The sequence below is a fragment of the Thunnus maccoyii genome, chromosome 21 (assembly GCF_910596095.1).
Source record: "Thunnus maccoyii chromosome 21, fThuMac1.1, whole genome shotgun sequence".
In the NCBI taxonomy this organism is placed as follows: domain Eukaryota; kingdom Metazoa; phylum Chordata; class Actinopteri; order Scombriformes; family Scombridae; genus Thunnus; species Thunnus maccoyii.
In genome coordinates this window covers 8,291,177-8,307,176 of record NC_056553.1, presented here as the reverse complement: position 1 = coordinate 8,307,176, position 16,000 = coordinate 8,291,177, and the positions used below count along the sequence as shown (strand labels likewise).

Genomic DNA, 16,000 nt, shown 5'->3' with positions numbered 1-16,000 from the left:
ACTCATGCAACGTAACTTCTTTCGGGAGTTATTATGTAACTACATTTCCATGAACTCTGGGTGATGCCAAAAAATGCTATTTATGTATGCGTTGTCTTAATAAGAGGGCTTTGCAGGTCTGAGTGAATGTGACAGTGTGCTACAGAATTAATCAGTCTCCTTTTGAAAAAGACAAAGACCTGCCGTTGCAATGAACACAACTGAGACCAGATTAAATTGATAGTATAATAAAACAAATTGAATTCACCAACTGAAAAAAAGTGGATTTAGTGTTAAGTTACTCTTTAAAGACATGCAGCCACTTGCTTAATAAAGCCTGTTTTACCTTCAGTTGTATATATAAACAGTTATTTTCATTGTGTAACAAATTTGATTGAAACTGAGTAACTAATTGATGACTAATTGATTGAACTATTATTTACATTGAAGACTGAAGTTCATGTTGTGTTTATATAGAGGGTCTGTATCAAACATCTAGAATTACTTTACTTACTCTCAGAAAATATGAGGTGTCATTTCATTTGACTGTGAAAGGTTATAACTTGTCAAGGTTTTATGAAATTCTAATCAATAACAGGAATACCCCAAGAGAAAATAATCTTCAGAAATCTCAAGGTTTAAAATGATAAAGTTAAGCTTTGTGTTTGTATTTTATAGCCAATGAAAAGACTAGATCGATTTTTCTTCTTTTTTGTTCTTTTTGTTTTAGTCCACTGACACCCCAGTTAATTTCTGTCTCCATTCCATCAGTCACAGCTCACTTGTGATTAGACCACAGCTCCCAGCACGCCTTGGAGCGCCTTGGGAAGCCCTAGGAGGAGCTGGAGGAAGTTAAGGATGTCTGTACTGCTCTGCTTACTGTGTTTCCACTATGAAGTGGCAAGATAATAGATGAATAGAAATGTATTTGTCTCGATTGGACATTTTTTCGGACACATTTTCAGCAGGCAGGTAAATATTGGCTAGTGTGAACTCTGAGCCCAATTTGTGGGGGGAAAAAATGCCTATGGTCTTAAGCTTGATTCAGACCTTAAGTTTGCTTGAGTCAGTTTTTTAAACATGCATCATTCATCAACATTTCTAAGCCTAGAGGTCTGTGCTGGCATATGTGAAGTGATAAATATGGAAATGAAGGTACATCAGACTTCACATTACAATATACTGAGTCTGGCTGACTTAAAAATACCATGAAATAGCATATTGAAAGCATATTATGTTCAGCACCACCCATTTCTTCTTGACCATATTTGAACAATTTTAGAAACATTAACAGTAAACTGAAAAACTCCTACTTTGGACCCACCCTTATCAATATGGATGGTGCTCTCTCGCTCCAGCCTTGTTCCTCATAACACCTGCTAAGTTGGACAGCCTCAGGATGTTGTTGTCATTTGCATTTACTCGCATTTTGAGCATGACCCATTCAAAACCTTGGAGCAGTTAAAGATGTGTCTGATATGATGTCTTCCTCCAGGTGTGTATTTAAAACAGACAGAAAAATATATATATTTGCAGTAATAAATACTAATATAATTGATGGGAAATGAACTACTGAGTCCATAGGACAACTATAGGTTATATAATGTTTTTAGCCAGTCAGTCAGTCTGTCTGTTGGTTGGTCGCCACTTTGCTCCAGAATGAAATATCTCAACAACTATGGTATGGATTGCAATGGATTGAAATGTTGTAGAGACATTTGTGGTCTCCAGAGGATGAATCCTGCATTATGGTGATCCCCTGACTTTTCATCCAGCGCCACCATGAGCTTGACATTTTCATTTTTCAGTGAAATCTTGTAATAATCATTAGATGCATTGAATTAGATACAGACAGTCATGGTCCCCAGAGGATGAATCATAATGATTTGGTAACTCCCTGACTTTTCCACCAGTGCCACTATGAGGTTCACATTTTTGATTTTTAGGGAAATGTCTTGACAGCTATGGGATGTGTTCCCATGGTATTTTGTACAGATATTAATGTTCCCCTCAGGATGATTCATCGTAATTTTAGCGATCATCTGACTTTTCATTGAGCGCCATCATCAAGTCAAAGTTTTAATTTGTCCAATACTTTGGTTTATGCCCAAATACCTTCAAAAGTATATACAGTTCCATCAGCCACAACCTTTGTACTACATTACTGCTAAACATCAATACGCTAGCACTGTCATTATGCGCATTAGCTTGCTGATGCTAGCACAGCTGTGGACACTTAGGGCCGTTTCCAAAGTAGCCCACACACGCTCCCTACCCACTTCCACTCCATTTGTGCGTTCACCATATTAAGTGCCATCCCAAACCAATAAGCAGGGAGTGGAAGTGGGTTATAAAACCCTCCAACAGCAAGCTTGCATCGATGCTGACTTCTTGAGTATGTGCAACACCTGTTGTGTTGGTCATGGAAGACGCTCCGTGCAAATATTAAGTTCGGTGTGAACACCTGTACAAACATTTACTCAAACTACCTACTACTACTACTGCTCAAACTAACATAGACATTTATTATTGCCATGCAGATGTTAAAAACTTAAAGGTTACATTGAATTTAGGATCAAATATACCGTTCTCTAGTCTAGAAAACGGTAGACATGTTCATTTGATTGTAAGATGTTGTATATTTACAGGGACTGTTGCTAAAAACAAGCAGCTTATAAACATAAAAATGCAAACCAAAGAGGCTTGAGAGTAATTTTAGTATTATAATAATAGTATTTATTTTTCTCCATGGGCTTCGGCCTACTGTTGAGTGAATGTAATGAGTCTGCCACCTCACTGCCCACACTGGGGGGGTGTTGAACTCTCTCTCTCTCTCTCTATATATATATATATATATGTCTCCAGAGACAAGGATGTTCACAACCTCTGGATGTTATATCCCAATCAGTGGCATGAGCTAACTATACTTCTGAACACAAATTATAAAGGAAAAGGTAAATACATTTATTGTTTCAGTAGAAAAACATTCATTACTGTTTGTACACAAATGTAATTAGCACACATACATACTATCAATGCACCACAGGCTTTCAGTAATACTTGCAGTGTTACTTTGCCATTGTATTGCCATTTACATTTACAATATAACCCAGGATATTTGATGTGAATAATGAAGCTAGAAGGAAAATGTTTTTGAACTGCAGCATAACAAGTGGTCTTTAAAAATTGATCTTTTCAATGGCATTTCTGAAAAATGGCTCATCTCCACTTGTACAAAAGCATCACTATGCAAGGAGTGTACTGATGTGGCCTATACCCAGGAAATGTATTTTTGTATTTTGGATTACAAAAAGATTTTTAAAAAAAACAAACAAAAAACAACGAAAAACATCTACACCTTCTGGAAAATATCCTTCTCTCATCTTGCAACAGTTGATGGATGATGGCAACCATTGCCGCTCCCAAATAAAAACTGAATGACTGTATATATTGACCGTATATAAATATTTATATACAGTCAAAGATCCTGACAGATGCTGATCGGAAACCACGACACCAAAAGTTACAACACTTCCTGTTTTCGCCAGAGAGAGTGAAGTTCGCCCCAGAATTTGATGCTGAATTTATACCCTACACCTTAATGAAGGAAACATCATTCAGCTGTGAGTGTGACTACAAACAGAGTGCACCCCTAGACGAGGTGGGAGTGGCGAGGGTCAGTTTTGGAAAAGGCCCTTAGTCTTGTTAACTATGGGTAATTGGAACAGAACTATGTAGATAAGACATGTCTGATAGCTAAATGCAAATTCAAGTAATTTCATTTATTGTAAAGCATATTCTGTACATTTCAAATATTTCAAAAGATAAACTAGGTTTTTAATCATTTAAATTGAATTTATTTTAAATAACTTATTGTCTACAACCCCCCTAATGTTTTATAACCTAAATATATTTCTGATTTTCATCCACAATATACAGAGCTTGCAGGTTATCTGGGCAATTATCTGCTTGTTGTTCTCAGAATGAAAAGAAAACAGAAAGAGGCTGCTTTCACTGCTGCACAGCAAAGTTTTCCTAAGATTTGAGACTTCTACTTTTAAATCATGGCTAAAAACCTATCTGTTCATCGTTGCTTGTAATTAGATTTAGGGCTGCTTCAAATACTCACTGATTTCTTTCATTTCATCTTTTACAGTTTTTTGACTCTTTGTTTTTCCTTTTGCTGTTTGATTCTGCTGTTTCAATCTCAATGTCTTTTGTGGAGTACTTTCAATTAATAAATGAGCTACATAAAAAAATTGCTTTGCCTTGTCTAAAGTTCCAAGGGCATATTGGCAGTTCAGTACATCATCATGCTCTCTAAAACCGAATTGAAGGCGTTTAAAAGCTCAAAGACCTCAAAAGGAAAAAGGTCCATGACCCTATATTTTTGTCAGCATATTAGTGAAAAGGACAAAGATGCCAGGGTTTCCTATAAACCTGCATGCTCTGGCTAAAGGATGCCCAAATTCAAATACTTTAACCTGGACCTCAATTGATGTGGTCCCCATGTACTAGAACTTCACCCTCTTCAACAAATTGGGCCTGATGTGATTAGCACATAAATAATATTGCAAACTTCCAGATTCCCCCCCATGACCTAAAGACTGAGAGAGATGGAGGCAAATTCAGTGAAGTGGAAAATGATTAAATGCAGATGTTGGAGTGAGCGCAAGTAAAAGAGAAAGTGAGAGCAGGGGGGAAGCTTACCTAAGGGTGACATCTCTGGTACACCTGCCAAGTATGGTCCATCAAGAAACTTGGGCTCATTATCGTTGATGTCCTGGACTTTGACCACAAACTCAGACCTGGGCTCTACGGGTAAATTGGTAAGTCGGTCTACAGCTTGAGCTTGAAGGGTATAGTAGGCCTGTGCTTCCCGATCAAGGCGCTTCGTGGCGTGGATGTCTCCTGTGTTCTCATCAATGGTGAAAATGGAGGTGGCGCCCTCCCCTGATAACACATACTTCACCTTGCCATCTCCTTTGTCCACATCTGAGTGTAGCTGTTAGAAGAAAAGAGAACATTCAGTGTAAAGGTGGTCATACAAGAAAGTAAATAATCTCTTGGCACAAAAATAACCATAATGTTTGCCAGACTTAATAAAGAATGACTCAGGGGCTTTACTCTTATCCCTTACACACCACTCATATTCTGATCCTTCTTTATATGGAGCGGGTAATTTTTGACTTGGCTCAAGTATTCCTTTATAATTAGTTCCTATACCAAATTTTGAACCAAAAATGTATATTGCATCCATAGATATCTTATCAGTCATTAATAAATGGGTGATTTATCCTTCATTGCTGTCTCAGAGAGCAGAGAGAGTGTTTTCTTTACACCTCTTTATACTGCCCACAAACTACATGCCCTTCTTTTTCTGTCAATTGTACACAATCAACTCTGCATTGAGTGTATTAGTCAGAAAACAAAACAACAAATTGGTTTGCAAATTTCAAACAAATAAAACTGCAAAAAATAACTTTTGCAGTCCCTTTTTGTTGTACAGAAGTTGCATTTTCCTCTCTTTTATCCCCTTGTGGCAATAAACTGTAGGACTGCAGACTGATCAAGACGAAGAAGATTCAGACTACTGTACTGCTGTGGCTGCTGTGGCTGCTGTGGCTGGTGTGTGGGGAAGGTGGTGTTGCAGGAAAACCTGCTGTCAGTCATCAGTGACCGTTAACAGTCAGTCATCAGTGACCGTTAACGGTGACTGACGGTCAATCAGCCTGTGGAGGAGGCGGAGATGAGCCACTGCTCTCCATGCTGTCTGAGACACTAAATGTGAGTTAGCTCCGCTGGACAGCTTTGACTCTCTGCGTTGGTGCTTACATATGTGCGCCAGCCACCAGAGAGCACTCTGTAATCCTATTGGTCAACATCAAGGAACACATTGTAGGAGATGTCAAACTAGGCAGGAAAATAGAAACAATTCTGACATGCTAGACATTTGGGGGTGTTGTGGGGCGTCCCAGACACGACATCGCTGCTCTTCAATTATGTCACGCTACAGGGCCCGTTCATCATTCCCGCCGTTCATAATTGTATAGAAACCAGGTTGAATTTGTGTAGTCTGAACCCGGCATTAGGGTTTTTTCTTACTGCTTTCAAATGTCAAAATGGGTCAATTTAACCCAAACAGTATTTAAAGGTTAATGGATTGTCCCACTGGCAATTATTAAGTATTGATTGCACAAGTGAGTTTGATACATTGCATTATCTATTCTAAATTGATTAAACTTGGTAGTTTTAGTACATATAATGTCACTAACTTTACTTAATACATTTTATAAATATCAAACATTAAATACTATTAAAAATGTAAAAGTTGTATACAATAGTCAGTGTGTACACCATGTGAAATTCACTGTCATACCATTGCAAGCAAACACAGATCCAAATCAGATCAAAGGATCAAAACATGCACCATTTATGCACGAATGAATAATGTTACAAAAACCCATCACAATTTGCATTTTGCTACAAATAATGCAATGAACTGAAATGAAATGGTGCCGCTTATTGTAATGCCACTTTGACTTGCTAACTAATGCAATGGTTGTTACAAATGTTACAAATTACAAATTTCCAATTAAAACTTCCAGCAAAAACAAACTCATGCCTAACAAAATGTAAAAAGTAAAAGTAAACCGATGATGATTCACCAAATAGATCTATATAATTTACTTGTTTTCTGTAATTAGGAATGTCAAGATGAAAACATGTGTCTTCTACATTTAAAGATTAAATGCAAAGCTTTCAAAATGTGGAAAAAAACAGGCTGGCATTGGATTTTTAAAGCTTCACTAGGAAAGCTTTTATGTGAGAATACCTCTGCGTCAGTTGTGACCCCATACTGTATATTTGGCCTCTTTTTCAAGTGATAGAGTGTAGATACTTCTTTGGCTATATGTAGTAAAGAATCCAATATTCAAACCACCACTTAGCAGTGAGTGAGTCCTTCGTTGAGTGAAAGCTGGACTCAGTGTCCCATGCTGTGCTTCTTTTCATCCATTTTCTGCCCTTTAGAATAAAGTGAGCACATAAATGGTTTGGTACATGTGAATGCTCTCTATGCACTTTCTTGATGGCATACTGCATTACATGACATCTGGATATTACAGCTCAAATATTTCCAATAGCTCCCTCTCATTGCCATTCAGAGCAGCAACCACCAAAAGTGTAGCTTTACGTTTATCCACTACTGATATCAAAAAAGGATTTTACAGGTTTTTGCCCTCCGAGGATTAACAGCGAGAGCTCACGTCATGTACCAAGAGCCACACTGTCAGATCAGTCCTTTTTGATGGCCATATATACCATTCCTCTCTAAAACTGGTGGAAGACCAAATGATGGTCAAGTTCAAATCTTCAAATGAAATCTTTTCAATCTCAAAAAAAGTGGGCTGCCACCATGAACAAAGGTTTTTGTTTCTTGTAGTAGCTAGAAAAGGAGGAGTTGTTATAATGTCTTATATACAGGTATAAAGGTCGACAAATAAATCAGACAAACTACACTATTATCATAAACCTTTGTAGTCACCGCAACAACTCTCTGCTTATGACAGGGTTTTAATCACTGAAGAATAAGTCACGAGTTTAAAGATGACTTTAAGACCCCTACTCAAAGTAAATCTCCAAAAAATAATCCTTGAACAACTCTAAAGAAAGAACACTTGAAGCTTGTTGGAGCATCAAAAATGACCACGTCAAGTAACCAACCCTGAATAATCCTGTTTGAAGTCAGAGCTGTCTGATGGCCATCAACCCCTTCGATGTGCTGAACATCAGTGTGATCACAGAAACTGCCATATTTCTTAGGGAAAAGCTTAGACAGATAGAGAAGACTTAAAAATGTTTTGACCGTTTTCAACTGTCAGCATCGAGCAGAGTGCATATTTCTGTCTTTCCTTTATCACCTTGAACATGATAAAACACCTCAATTAACAGCAAAGCCTGCAGAGCAAGCTTTTAGTTGATTTTTAAGGGAATGCTTTTCCTTGTTCTCAATATTCGCTGTTAAAAGGGCACTTAAAGCTTCAATTGAACCTGTAATATCCACACTTCAATAGTGTTCTCAATTTACCAAGTGTTTTGAATCTTGCTGCCTCTAACACAATCAAATCAGGAAGGATCTGGCTGGTCTGTCTGCTAAAATAGCTCTTCCCAGCTAGTTTTGCGTTTTACTCTCAAGCCTATTGCACTGAGACAAATGGTGTTAAGTAAACTCTGCCAATGATTAATCTTAACAACAAAACAATACTAGATCAAAACCTTGTATATGGCTGTACCGTATATGAAGAGCTAGAGGGCTTTTAATTTGATGACGGATACAGGAACGCATGGTGACCAAGCCCCCAGGAAGTGCACGGGGCTTTGACTGAAGCCAATTTGACATAGGACCTTTCTCAATACCATGTATGCCAAGTTCCGATTTGCATACTTGCTAGTTCGGACTTGGCACGTTCGACTCAGGAGTACAAACTTCAGAGGACAGGAGGACGCAATTGGAACAGTAGTGTACCTGCTCACAGCAGGAGCTTCAACACAACTACCTGACTGTACTGTGACAAAACAAACACTTTTTTTCTCACAAAAAAACAACTTCATTGACAGAGAAGTGCAGTAAATTATGTTATTCAGTCTGTAATGTAGCTATAATAAAATCTATACTGTTGTGTAGCTTCATAAAACAAAACTAAATTTAATATAGACTGATCTGTTCATTTTAAAACATTTACATTTATTGAAAAGTGGTGATATCTGTACATATAGAGTCCCAGAGGCAGCGCTGTTGTTCTGTCCAGTAAAAACATGAAGCTTCACTTTACATTCAGACAAACTAATGTGGCAGCTACAATTGTAAAATTTCATCTGTGAGACAACGATCTTCCAGAAGAAATTATATCATATATCAAAATCCTGCAGAGACATTAGAGCCAGCAGTAAATCACCAAAGAGCTTCACAGATCAGTTCATCGGATCATGTTCTCTCCGAGATGACGACGAATGTTGACCGGACGATCATCTCAGGAGTATGGCGAGTGGATATAGCCAATTAAGGATTGCCAGGAGATGGAGAAGGAGCAGTTTACCCTTCCATCGCTGCCAAACTGTGTGGAGTTTTGAATGAGATTGATTAGGACTGCAGACGTTAAGGCGAGTGCATGGAAGGAATTCCTACTGATGACGGTGTGACAGCAGCGTGCATCATAATTTGCTGTATAAAAATATGTCTACTAAGTCAGTCAGTCAGTGACAGACAGACATTCAGGTTTGTAGGGCTGGCTCCACTGTTGTGGTCCAAAAAAAAACAAAAAAAACCCACACACTAGAATAATGTCCACAACCAAGGCTGACTAATCTAACTAAACTGTTACTATACAGTCAAAGTTGTACCGGGGAAATGACAGAATAATTAATGAAAGACATTAACCCTAACGCTAAACATCAAAAATGTAAGCGGTAAAACATAGAAAAACCAGTTATATTAGGGTTAGGGGCTTTAGGGGTACTTTCTGGCCCTTTACTATGGCATCACACTTGATTTTGCTGACCCTCCTCCCTGTCATTTCAAACTCAGCTGCAAACCACCTCAAGGCATGCTGGATGCATCATAAAGCCAATAGTACTGTATCATCAGCAAAGAAAAAGTAATGCAATCCTGAAGTCACCAAACTGGACGTCCTATTCCTCGGCTGTGTCTTGAGATTTTGTCCCTGAAAATAACTAAATAACAAACAAAGCTGGTAAAAATGCATAATCTTCACTAAGAATGCTCCCAAATCACTGCTGGAAATGCAAACACAGCTCTCACATTTGGCTTCAATGCCTCATACTCCTCTAGCAACCCCACAAGAATTTCAGGGGGGAATTTATATCAACATTATCCAAGTTCACAAAACACATGTAAACTGGATGTTTCAAGGAGGAGGATGTTTCAACTGCAAGGAGCTGATCAACTGTTTCAGGAGCAAGATGGAATCGGAGGCTCGTCAATCAGTAGGAATCTCCTTGTCAGCACCTTTGTCAGACTGGTCTGTGCTTCCTCGAGGAGCCTGAGGCATTGTTCCTGAACTCCAAGTGACACTGAAGAGGCATACTACCATTGACAGCCAGAAAACAGCCAGAACCTTTTGCATCTCAAAGCAAATTTCCTCCACCCCCAGAACCCTGCAACTGTGACACTTTTTAACTACTTCAGTAACCTCCACCAGGGAGATGAGTAAGGCTTAGGGGGAGTCTTCCGATACGTCTTCCTCTTGGAGGCCATGTCAATTGGATTCAGGAGTTTATCATTGTGTTACTTGTACAGCACAATCCCTAGTTGAGGTCAGCAGCTAATTATTATGAAAACGGTCAAGGCAAAGGCCTGCCCTCTCCTTTCCTCTCTAGTGTCATCTGAATGTTTGCCAGAACCTCGTTGACGCTGTATGATTATTAATATACTTACTAAACCTGACCCAGTGCTTAAGAGCACAAAAAAGTACAGCTACTACTGAAATAGTTTACTGAGAAAATTAAATTTGAGCAACTTAATTGTTTTTTATCTTTTTGCTTTTTACTGAGTATGTGCCCATTGTGTACTATGCTATTCAATTAAGTTCTGGTCTCTGTAGGTGTTTTGTGTAGAGCAATGACAAAAACCTATTGTACACTATTTCTTTTTATATTACAACAGGATTATTGCTGAAACTCTTCTTTCAATTTATTTGTAAATGTCAACATCTCATTATGGCGTAAATAACAATGGTATTTCAGGTTCCAAGCCAGCACCGCGGGGGTGGAGAATGATTAGGTCAATATTATATTATATCGTGGCGCTGAAGGAGTACATGCTGAACAGAGGATACAACAACAAAGGTCTTTTATTAATGGAATCCATCAGCGAGTTGATGGATGCCACGTTAGGGGCATGATGATTGCATCGGTTGTGTCCTCAAGCCTCAGCATGCATATGCCGCCTCTCTTATGGAGCTGAGCATGTTTATTCACCATCTCCCGCTGTTAGGAGCAAACTTGTGGTAAATTGTCAGTCGTAGAGAAAGTCAACATTTAATCTTGAGGAAACCATCCATGGCCGTTTATTTCCGGTAAATGCCATGGACAAGAAGGACAAAGCTGACAGGCCACAAAGAATGCAAGCCAGGTCAGGGGTCAAGCACACTTAGTGGTCTTTTCAGTGAACTGTTTGACTTGCTCCATCTCCCACTCTGCCTGGCAGTAGAAGGACACACAATCGTATAGCAACTGGCTTCACATATTCCATCTTTAAATCTCATCAACACTGAGGACTACATAAAATATGCATAGCTTGGCAGGGCTTATTAAAAGTATACCCTGGTCAAATACTTTTTTCTCTCATTAATCTAACCCATTTTAAAACAGTCACTGCTCATTTTCAGGTGGTATTTGAAGTTTCAAGTCGTATTACTTTTACAGAGGACTATAGTTGCTTCACTTGCAAAAATGTAAATACTCCTCTATAATTCTTTTCTTTGCTTCCCTTGAGGTGAGTGTAACACAGCATGCCGCACGGCGCTGCACGGCGGTGTAGCTCAAAGGCACTCCCAGGGATTGTGAAGGAGGGGTGGGATCTGAACACGAACCCTTCTGAAATCAGTGCTGACACTTATCATCACTTTGTGTGCAGGCAGTTCTCCAGGGACCAGCCTGTTGGCTTTGTGTTTGCTTGTTTACCTTGTAGCGAGGGAGAAGGGTAGAAAGAATAAAAGAACCCATAACAACCAACTACTACATGCTTGTCCTATCAATGAAACACAATGTGTTCAAATTGTTCTAGCATTTGAATTTTCATTTTTGCCGTTCTGTGCTAGATGAAAACTCATGTTGGAAGGTGTGTAATTCTATTTTGTTACACCGATTTGGCTTGGCTCTTTACAACACTGGAAGTAGAAAAAAATACAAGAGACCTCAAATAAGATAAAACAAAAAAAAAAAAAGGCTTAAACCCAGACAAATGTTTCAAGCTTTGTATATGTGCCTCTCTTGAGGAGATTACAATTTCTTCTATTAAATGGACTGTGCACAATCCAAAATGGATACAAAAATCCATACCTACAGGCAACCTGTGAGCAATACTGAATCCAGTACACCACAACAGCCTCTGCCGCTGCTCAAGAGCCGTTAATCAACAATCGCCCTCGAGATATTTCACAGAGCAGTTAGAACGACGGGGCTTAACAGGGTCTCTATGAGCAAGGTAGTACAGTATGTATCACAAACAATCCAAAAATAAAACGTGAAGCAGTGAGGAGTGTGCACTTCCACAACGTTTTCTGTCCAGAAATGTATGTCGCACAGGAAACCTGCACATAATCATCCCTACCTCAGTGTAAATTATATACACATATATATTTTATCAAGTACAAATCATACATTTGCAATGAATAAAGGATATTACTGGACACTCAGTGTCACATGTAAATCCGGCAGGGAGTTAAATAAAGCATACATGAAAGCTCAAGTAGAAAAAGGACACCATAAGGGGGAAGAAGGGTCATTCTGATACAAAAAAGGGCTAAAAATGCAGACGGGGGCTTCAGTGCAGCTGTCACTGACATCAGCTCCCGACATGCTTGGCTTTTCATCTGTTCACTTGGCCATGTTCTGGTGAGTAGCCATGGTGCTGTGCTCTGTGAGAGGCTCAGCGGTTCAGCCTCTTCTCTTTCATTTCAAGTTGGGAGGTGGGGAATTAGCGATCACCATGGAGAAACTGTTCGCTATCGCACAGTACAGTGTGCATGGGATCTGCACACATAGACTTATTCTGCTTAATTTTATTAATGCGTGTCTCATTGTTTTACTTTTGCTTGCTCCATTTTATTAGCTCTGTGAGTCTCACTTCTCCCTTTCCCTTATCTTTTATGTTTTTTTATGTTGTTTATTTTTATGTTTTTGCCTCTTTATATATGTTGTAATGCTTTTGTATTTCATGTTCATTATCTTTTTTTCACAGATTATAAAACCCTTTGCAACTTTCCTTTTGAAAAATGATCATTGTCATATCCAACCAGTTATATAGACCTACAAGTATGCATATGAGCATGCAAACCCATATAAAAGGGCTTCCTTTTGTGAATAGTGCCACAGGAAATTGAGTCCACTGAAATGAGGCAGATTGTAATATAAAGACATACAGTTTATAACAGCATTAACCTGTCTACAATTTGTAAGATATTACTGAAACACAGATATTTCCAGTAAAGTGCCCTATCTCAGCAACTAGCCTTGTGAGCAGCTGTATTGTTTCCTGACCATTTGCAGTTAATATTATTTATCTAATGTCTCTTTTACTACAATATCTATAAAACAGATATTTGCTTTGCCAGATGAAAACATCCTTGAGCAGACAGACATTTGGTGCTGATAGAGAGGACATTTTTCTTTCTATCTCTACTTGAATATGTAACTTAAGTCTTTATCTCATTTGGAACACATTTTGGAGGCTCATGTTATTACTAGAGACAAGTCTGTTATTCTGAGCATTATTCTTACTTACGCTGGAGAGCAAATCAACAGATACTGTATTGTACTACTACAATTTTTGCAGTAACAGGTGTCAAGTTTAAAAAGGTTAAATCAACACATCCTCCTAATTAAACAACCAAATAGGTCAATTGTACTGTGCTCTCCAGAATGACCCATAGGAATGTTTTGTAATATGCTGCCTCTATCATCAGCTTTTCAAAATTGTTACATCATCATCACATCACTGTTACAAAATAATGATGTTTTATGATGTGACAGCGTGGTTATGGTCTGGTTAGGTTTAGACACAAAAAACACTTGGTTAGGGTTTGGAAAAGATCATGGTTTGGGTTAAAATGATCACTTGAAACGCGATGTGGGTTAAAGTTACTACTTCCTTAAAGTTAGGCAACCTTTGTCGTCATGGCATCAGTAAGCACCATGAAAATCATAGTTACGGTTTTTAAAAAACTGTCCCGACTTACTGTTGGAATCGTTACACTTGAGATAAAAACGGGAAGCAAACAGTGGTCTCCTGCAGCTAAGTCCACTTTTTGCCATCTATCTATCTAGCCATCCACCCAACCCACCACCTCCAAATATATTATGTCACCTAATATTGACGTCATCTGAACTGCTTCACTTCTCTGGGTCATAATTACTGTGGTCACTAGATGGCATCTGTCACTCAAACGTAACTATAGGTTGTTTTTGGCGACTGAATTTATGACCTATGCTGTTGTTTTTCTAGGGCGGACGGGCTGATTTAAATGTATGAATTCAACTATAGAAAGGACACATTTTTTCTGAAAAAAGTGTGCTCACTTATAGTGAAAATTGTTGACATAAACAAGGTAAAATGTCTTCAAATGTGCATGTAAAATGTATGGGAGTTGCAGTTTACGTTGAAGCACTTAGAGGTGGTGAAATGTCAGATGAAGATGACACACTGAAAGTGTTTGAAATGTCATTAGAAGTTTTAGTATTGAAAAGAGCCGAGATGTCAGCTGAACTGTAAGCAATGAAAGCAGTCAAAATCAGTGTAAATGAAATTGCTGGGAGCATTTTTGGAAATGTTTGTCTCAAGTCTAAGCCCTGTAGTCAGCTGACATTTAATATATTGAAGCAGTTGAACTGTCAGTTTGGATAGTTGAAATGTGTACACTGTAAACTGTATTAGTGTCAGATGGTATGTAAGCAGTGACATCAGTTGAAATATCAATATTGTAGTTGATGTGTCAGTTTGAACAGAAAAAAAATCTGTTGAATTTTCATCAAAAGAGCAACACAATGTGTTTTTTCTATTTATTAAACAAAAATAAGGAGAGATTCTATTTTCTTGCCTGAATGAGCTGATTTAAAATGAGCAAAAAAAGGCAGTTTAACAGGCTGTTAAGTCTATACAAATAAATATGTGTGATGGCTTGACAGCAGGGACAAAGCAAATGCAGATAGGTCTTTTTAGAGGATAAATGGGGAAATGCAGAGAGGCAGTTTTCAGCAGGGATAAGGCAGGGTTCACTGCTCGCTTTCTCTCTCTCTCTCTGACGTGGCGACTGTTCACATAATGAGCATCGGCTTTCAATCAAAGTTAGAAATTATTTACAGAATTCTGACTGCCATTGATACACTTTGTCTCCATCAGACAACGTTAGCTCATATCTGCACCTGCTGGCTGAGTCATAACACCAAAGAGATAATAGCCCCGTTTCAATATGGAGAAAAGGAATTTGGATTTCCATAGAAATAACAATTTTAGTCAAGATCTCTAATATGAAAACAAAATGCATACCAGCACACATTTTTTAATCCCAAGTTCTGACCGAGTCCTTTATTTAAATCTGACATTCATGTTTCTGTCAGTAAAATAGCATTAAAACGAAAACTAACATGGGTGTGAGCTACATTTATTCATACATTGGGCTGTGCTCAATGTAACCGTGAAATATAATGTGCTCATAGCCTGTGGTGCACAACAGGCTCTGTTTCAACAATCTGAAACAATTACATCTGACAGAAAACAATGGAGCAGCCTGTAAATTGTGTTGGTGAAAGTTACAGGGGCGGAAAACAGGCCGTTCCAAGTCCAAACCGCATCTCACTTTTTTAGAAGAAATAACTGACGGCAAAAACGATTCACGATTGGCAATGAATCTCCGCACAGACATTTTTACTTGCAGTGGAAGTCAGCAGATGTACAAAGGGCATTAAAAGTATCAGGTGTGGTGTCAGAAATTGAGAAACTCATTTTTCTGATGCTGAACAGAAGCAGCTGTATCAGCGCCAATGGCAATGTTACAGATAGAAAAGTATCACTGCACCTCTAAAAATACTACAAATACCATATGAACAGACAAATACATGTGCACACAAATGACAAACTGCACTTAGAAATAAAGTATCTATTTCATCAAGCTCAAGCTCCACTGACCAACATGAACTTTTAGATATATTTCAAATGTAGGAAAATTTTTCATAATTTACTTTAGCACAATAAGACCGTGTTTGGAGTCGCTCTTGACACACA

General features: G+C 38.4%; 1 protein-coding gene across 1 annotated transcript in view; it reads right to left on the bottom strand.

The window, feature by feature from the left end:
• Window positions 1-16,000, bottom strand: part of LOC121888598 (cadherin-7-like) — a 106,904-nt gene that overhangs the window by 64,261 nt on the left and 26,643 nt on the right. The window contains exon 2 of the mRNA XM_042400215.1: window positions 4,690-4,984. Coding sequence (XP_042256149.1) covers window positions 4,690-4,984 — 295 coding nt within the window. The remainder of the gene's footprint in view (window positions 1-4,689; window positions 4,985-16,000) is intronic.